The sequence below is a fragment of the Notothenia coriiceps genome, unplaced genomic scaffold, assembly GCF_000735185.1.
Source record: "Notothenia coriiceps isolate Sejong01 unplaced genomic scaffold, NC01 NC01_scaffold00019001, whole genome shotgun sequence".
NCBI lineage: Eukaryota > Metazoa > Chordata > Actinopteri > Perciformes > Nototheniidae > Notothenia > Notothenia coriiceps.
Genome location: NW_011351702.1, coordinates 1,123,464 through 1,130,850, shown reverse-complemented (window position 1 = coordinate 1,130,850; position 7,387 = coordinate 1,123,464). Strand labels below are relative to the sequence as shown.

Genomic DNA, 7,387 nt, shown 5'->3' with positions numbered 1-7,387 from the left:
GGATCTGGAGGCAAAGCAAGTTTTATTTATTGAACTCTTTTAGATAACATATATGGTGTATAAACCAGAAATCTCAAGTAGTATGGATCTTCTGGCTCTCCTAGAATGTTCCTTCTTTGTTAACTGGGGCAATGCTCGTACCTATATTTATCTGTAAGAGACTGGAATACATTAAAGTATTGATTTATCTGTAAAGAAAAACATAGGAAAAACCAGGAATTGCAGAATGCTGCGTTCCGGAGTCCCATTTATTTAGATATTCTTGCCAAAAGTTGAAGGCAAAATCCTCCAGCGACTATTCAGTGTGCAGCTGTGGGTTTTCATCCCAGACGATGATCAATAGGTGTATAATAAAATTCATAGCCTAACGCTGCTCTCAGACGCCCACTGGAGGTGGCCTGTTTCAAAGAGGCCCGTCTTTAAGAGAGAAGCGTTCAACAGTTGATCTTGGGCTGCTGCTTTTCTTCTCAACTGCAACAGTTGTTGTGATTTCATGTTTGTGGCTCTCTGAAAGAAAACGTGTTCAACTGCCGTATGAGTATTTTCAAGAAAAATGTAACATAGGCCGCGATGTTCCTCCCTTCTTACTGTACCACTTCATGACTGTGTTAATGTTCTTGTCCGAAAATGAGAAAGCTGGTCCCACTTAAAACAAAAGCCGTACACTAATAGTTCAATATAAAGATTACGATCAGTAATACTTTCCTACTTTGACGGTTGCCTGATCAAATCTGTGAGGCAGGCATATAACTCGAAGGACCCATTTCGAATACACAGCAACCTTCAAACACTGTTATCCATCTAGAAGTAATCATGCAATACAGGTCCTAAAAAAGCCTGTCTTTTTGTTCTTTTTGGAATTTCTTTTGCAGTTTTTTTGTATTTTAAGCACACTCCGTAATCCTGATTCGTATGTTTTAGGGAATCTAAATGTCTTTCTTTGTTCAACAACCCATAATACTATTCAAGTAAACAACATTGGTATCCGGTAATTTCTGTGGTACTGAGAGACTTGGCACACATTGCTTCTTTTCGTCTAGCCATGTACAAAAAACGGATGAAAATGTTTTTGCGCCATCGCCTCCAGAGCATTCAAAGTAACTCATTTTGGGGCAAAGTTGGGGGCCTTTTGAGATGATTGGACGTGGGTGGGAGGGGGGGCGGGGAGCACTGATTCACAAGGTGAGGTGAAAGAAGAGAGGAAATAATATTAATTATAATAATAAAAAAAACATCATATTTACATGACAGAAATTTCACCAAAAAGCATTAAAAAAAAAAAAGGTAAATATTCCCTCACAATTAACGCTGATTATTTCCCCCAATCACGGCTTTTCAACAAACTGTACCAGATTGGATTCCAGCCTTCAGAAATGTCAAAAAGGACTCATAAATGCTCTCGACAGTCATTGTGTCCGGACTGGCGCCCGCTAGTACACGCTGATGAAGGAGGCGAGCGCCAGCACCAGGCACCAGCAGGCCAGCGGGACGTTTGCACTTCCTGTGCTCCCATAGGGCGCAGTGTTGGGCGCTGTGGGCGAAAACAAGAGAAGCTCTGATTAGTTGTGATTGCACTTTCAACACCTGAAAACCTGCGGGCCTCGCATGGTGCTTCCAAATGGGACGGTTAAACCTGCAATTACTGCGCCACTTTAGCTGTTTAGAGTTGGTTTCTCCGTTTAAAGGTGTCATTTATACTTTTATAAGACTGCTGCTACTGTATAATGAAAGTCTGGATATGTACTGATGTAAAAGTTCATTTTTTTCATTATTCTTAAGGAGAAATGTTTTAATGGTGAAGTAAGATTTGTTTCTCGTTTAAATATGTATTAAAATATGTGTGGAAAAACTGGTTGCCACGCTTTTTCCTAATCTAAAATCAGCCACACGTACTCTTAGCCAATTGTGTAATAATAGTTTAACATTTTTGACCAGTTTGAAATGACACCTGGTGAGAGGTTCAGAGGCAAAATCACTCCCTGGTGCGACAGCTAACAGCTCTAAGATATCTTTTAAAAATATGTTTTTTGGGCCATTATTAAATAGATGCAGCGTTGAAAGGGAATTGTGACAAGGGGCTAAACTAGACACTATTTTAGGGTCTAGACCAGTTCAAAAGTAAAATCTTTAAGCACATACACACCAGTAGTCCAATAATACAGGTGTTTTATCTTATGAGGATGTGTCAAATCTAGGCTTGATAGACAGTTCCTCCACTATGCTGCACATGTACTGTAATGGCCGGCCAACTGACCCTGTAATTATTCCTATTGGTCCATAGATTTAACCTGACTCGAGGTCTAATGAGCCTGAATAATTGAAAACACCTGTGTGGGTTGCAGGTCCTTTAATCTAAAATTCATAATTTAACAGCAACACAAATGAAATGGAGCAGAAAGCACTATCCCTCTCTCTGTGGAAGCGTTAAAGTATTAGGCAGCACTGAATGAAAACACCCAACTAACTACCGATACTAATATATTCCAAAACACTTGTCTTCCATTTCATATTTTTCTAGTTGGGTGTCAAAACACTTCTCCTCTTTCACATTAGTGTAACTGAAAAAAAAGCCATCAGTGGAGAGAGGAGAATAAATGAGGCCAGCACAAGGTCTTTTTTTTCACATTCCTATCAAAGGCTTTGTGTTATGCTGCTTGTGTTTCTGTGACCAGCAGACAGCCACAGTAATATGACAAGGCCTCTCCGGAGAGCTGCGTCAGGAGGACCGGGAAGGAGAGGGCAGCCTTTCATTTGGAGGGGCTGCTCTGCCTCCTCAACAACAGACACACTCTTTTAGTCTGTAGCTCAATAAAGCACAGCTCACAGGTTACAAATCATGCTGTCCCTCCACACACACACACACACACACACACACACACACACACACACACACACACACACACACACACACACACACACACACACACACACACACACTTTGCAAACAGGCTCTGCTCTACCAGGGGAAATCATGTGGTGCACAGCCCATATCAGCAGGGTGCCTCTATTTACACAGCCATGTAATTAGTTCACAATGTAACTCCTCTGAAGTGGACCTCACGTTGCACAAACAAACCGAGCACAGCCAATAACAAAAATATCCAATGTACTCGTACTGTACACTCACAGAAGCTGTCATGGACATACAGTATAACGTCCATATCTTAGTGCATTTCTCAGGTAAGAAGCGGTTAAGGGTTGTTCTGCCACTGTGCTTCTTTTATTGTGGCTAAAGTATTAATTCAATAAGAACCAGAGCTGGATGTCATTAGAGTGGCATACGGCTGTTGGTGTGTCAAAAATAAATACAATGGTGCAGTGATTGATCCTTTTTTTACCAACATAAAAGCTTGTTGGAGTCAATTTCCACAGGGACACACACACACACACACACATCCCATTATCACCTGACACAGCACAGCTTTTACCTGATATTTTCAAGCATTACTCGCTGGCACTGAAGTTGTTTACCAATTAGAGCGAAACCTACAGCTCAGCTGACGGACAGACAGAGGGAGGAAAAGGGAAGAGTGGAGAATAGAGCGGCACAAATGTTTGCAAATGTTGATGATGTGTGTGTTGGATGCACTCCCTCTCCTTGTCTCTGCCTTTCTATCTTTGTCTCCCCTTTCTACCCCTCTCTTTCCCTCCCTTTGTTTCCCTCCTCTCTCTCTCTTCTCCTATCCAAAGTACAGGATAATGACACAGTTTTCCTTGGCTGTGAGAGCGAGCCGAGAAACGGTAACCATAGCAACTGCTCCTGTCCTGCTCAGCCGGCCCACTGTTGCCCGAGCCTGAGTGCGCTGCATTGTACTAGCTAGCAGAATCATTTGGGTCGCGCGTGTGTGTGTGTGTGTGTGTGTGTGTGTTGTGGGTGGGGAATAGGCAGATGCCACTATTCCCTTCCTACAGTTTCTCATCTGATCAGTGTCAGAGTAGTTTCTGGCTCAGTAAATGCTGCAGTAATCACATTAATAACTTGTACACAACTTCTCTTCATGCAGCAGTTCAGGGGGCTCGGCAGGTAATTACTGGTGCAATGCTACGACTAATTTTGACTGGTCTAGAGAGCGCAACATAAACCCCTCCGTACATCAGGAGGGGAAGTGAGGTTGGGCGATAGTCTGTGTTACTGGCTTCCTGCCTCCTTACAGCGTTTGATTTTAAGGGTGTTTAATATCTCCCATTGTCACTGAGAAAAAAGCAGAGACCTCCATTGTTTTCACTGTGTGGGTTGTAACTTTACATTTTAATTAACTCCCCAACCAGGAACTGCCTGCAACAACATTACTCTGCTTATTAACATGAAGGGAATAGAGAGGCGACAGAGACAGACAGGAAGCGAGCGCATTAGGAAGACAGATACGGGGGAGAACACAGAGGAATCAAAGGAAGAGAGAGCAGGGAAAAGAGACAGTGATTGAAAGGGGTGCGAGAGCAAGACTGCAGCAGCAGCGGACAGGAGAGAGAGGAAGAGGAGGGGGGGTCTCTCTGAATGAGCTCTTCCTCTTTTGGGTTTGAATTTAATTGCCATGTACATCAGCAGCGAGCTACAATGAAGTAGCCGGATACCAGACAATATATCATAAAGAAACCAACAGTGTCAAGATGCGCAAATGCTGGGAAGACAAGCGGCACTCCAAAGGGAGAGGAGTGGGGGAGATAAGTGGAGATGAAAGCGATGCACTTCGATTACTGTTTTGCAACTGAACTGAAATGAAAAACGTAAGTCTCTCTAGCTCAAGCCAGATTCATATAAAAATAAAAATCCCTAGTTTTCTCCTCTCGTTCTGGACTGAAGCCATCAGCTTTAAATAGTGTGCCGGGAGCATGAGCCACTCTCTCCCTCGCTCCTCTTCCCTCCCCCTTCTCACCAAAATCTCCATCGACAGCAGTTTTGTCACCCACATATCATATGCACAACAACTGCTAAGGCCCTGAACCTCAGTCACTGTTGACACAGATAATGAATCATACTGAAATATGCAACAGTGACACTGAATGCGGGGTTTGTTTTGAGTATCATCTCGAGTGTGATGCACTGCACTGTAACTCTCTGGAACATCATCATTCATTACGTGATAGCATGAGCTGCTTTCCCTTTCTTCTGGTCGGCCCTTTAACCGTCACACATGCTGGGTTTGAGCTCCATTCAGAAAGCCTCAGTCTTGTTTTTATCTTGGGTACAGTTTCATACATATTCCCCAAGACAGCACATGTGAAAAAGCAAGGAGAATAAGACAGAATCTGCCCCTGTTTTTATGTTGGATTAAGTTTCTTGATTCGTCCTTTTGTAGTTTAGCGGATAATTCCTCCCTTGAGTTGGTATCCTCGGAGCAGGCTGTCATGAGTGGAGCTCAAACGGCAGCGAGCCAGGCAGCATCCCAATCCCCCCGAGGACACGGCTTCAGAGATGGGCTCTTCTGAGCAGGGGGGTGGGGGAGGGGTTCAGTGTCCTTGACCATCCATCGGTGGCCTTCGGTCCTCCCTCCCGCCGCTCCCCTGCGAGAGCCCGCATGAGACACTCCTGAGCCAGAACTGATCCTGTACACACCATGCTGTAAATCGGGATAAATCCCTCTACATGCAGGTTCACAGCCGCCACCAAGGGTGTCTTTGACAGTACAGTACAAACTAAAAGCAAGGGGGGGGGGGGTTTTCCAGGGGAACTGCGCTGCTGTTTGGTAAAGACTTTAAATGGGATATCATGCAACGCTCATGACATTTGATGAGGGGGATGCCTCACCTTCAAAGAACACGCTGTGCTCCGTCGTGTTTTAAATGCTTAAACACTGAGAATGTGAAGCACATTTAAAGAAGGCGATCAAGACATTCCCCTCGCTTTACCTCACTTCAATCCACTGAAAGTGAAATGCTCTCCTCTGACGCTCGGCTTGTACGCTCTTGCCTGTAGCAGCCTGCCATATTGAGTTGCTGCTCAATTGAGTTGCCGACCCATCAGCTCATTCATCCCGTTCTCTCTCTATTCCTCTTTACAAGCTAAATGTTCATCATGGCCAGATATGATGTTCAGAACTCATCACCTTCGCCTCCCGCTGCGATCATCACACACTGCAGCTCCATGGAGCCTTCATTCACACGGACCTTCAAGCTCATTAGCTCCACCAATCGTTTGCATTAGTGCTAGTAATGAAAAGCCTCCATTAATAAGATGGCCTTCAGAGATCATTTACCCTCCTCCGCCTCCCAGTGCTGCCATAACCTCAGCTCACCCCTCCCTCCTTCCCGCCTTCTCTCCTCCTCCTCCTCCAGGTACCTGCCGGTTATCAACACCCAGCAGAATGCTTTTTGGGGCTGGACCCTTTAATAGCTCCTCTCAGCATCAGTATCTAACTGGAGAGTGAATGAGTGAGAGAGACGGGTCACCTGATAGCTTACTGAGTGCGCTCGGGGCTCTCGATTGCAGGCAGGCTCCGGCCTTCGGCTTGACTTAATCAACGTCTCTGCGGGGTATCTGGACACATAAGAGAGCCACCTCAGCACAGTGTGAGCCGTCCGCAGCGCTCTCCACACAGATACTGTTCTTCTTCATTATTGATCCACTCCTCAGTTAAACACTGTCTCTCTCCTCCTCTAGCTTAAACAGAAAGTATATATATTGAATAGTGAAGTTATGAGTCTGGCATCTAAAATTCAGAGTGACCTACACGTATGTTTATTGCACCTATCAATTCAAGGACATGCTTGATGCAGGAAACCACTGAGCTTGCAAATGATGTACTTTATATGCACGCCTGATGGATAAATCTCCATTTTTCAAATGTTTCATGAATTTTCCCTTGTAGTTTATTTTTTCTCTTTTCTAAATTTAGAGGGTAAATCCACATCAGCACGTTCTGGGAATAAACAAACAGAAAAAAGCAGTACATTGGATTGATACTTTGAGCGAACCTTTTTAATCACAGCATTTTTTTAAAAGCATAATTACTGCATGACTTTGGATGCTCCCGCTAAATCTGTTTAATGTTAGAGGCTTAATAAAATGCACAGGGACACAAACAAATGGAGTCAGCATGAAGCTCTACTTTTCTTTTTTCTCCCTCTCTCTTCCGTTCACTGTCTCTATAATAATCTCCCGCTTATATTTGTGTCTCTAATAACTCCCAAAGCCCCCCGTCTCTCTCTCATTTTAATGCTTATCAGGGTCTTATTTCTGTTCAAGTCCTGCTGCAGGCCCAAAGATGTTGCTGAGTCAGCAGTTGCTTAGCTACTGCGCCCCCGTGATGACAGCTACAGTCTGGCCGTGGCTATGAGAAATGTCTTACGATAAACCGACGCTACTTGCATCTCCATGAGCGGCTCCATCAATACAGGCCGATAACATCTCAAGGAGGCTTCCCCCTCCTCCTGCCCTCTCTGCCCCCCC

General features: G+C 44.4%; 1 protein-coding gene across 2 annotated transcripts in view; it reads right to left on the bottom strand.

Annotated features, from left to right (window-relative positions):
- Window positions 1-1,163: 1,163 nt before the first annotated feature.
- Window positions 1,164-7,387, bottom strand: part of LOC104951684 (neuronal growth regulator 1-like) — a 42,192-nt gene continuing 35,968 nt past the window's right edge. For both annotated transcript variants that reach the window (XM_010778407.1, XM_010778408.1), the window contains one exon: window positions 1,164-1,531. In XM_010778407.1, the coding sequence (XP_010776709.1) occupies window positions 1,431-1,531 (101 nt within the window). In that variant the 3' untranslated portion in view covers window positions 1,164-1,430. The remainder of the gene's footprint in view (window positions 1,532-7,387) is intronic.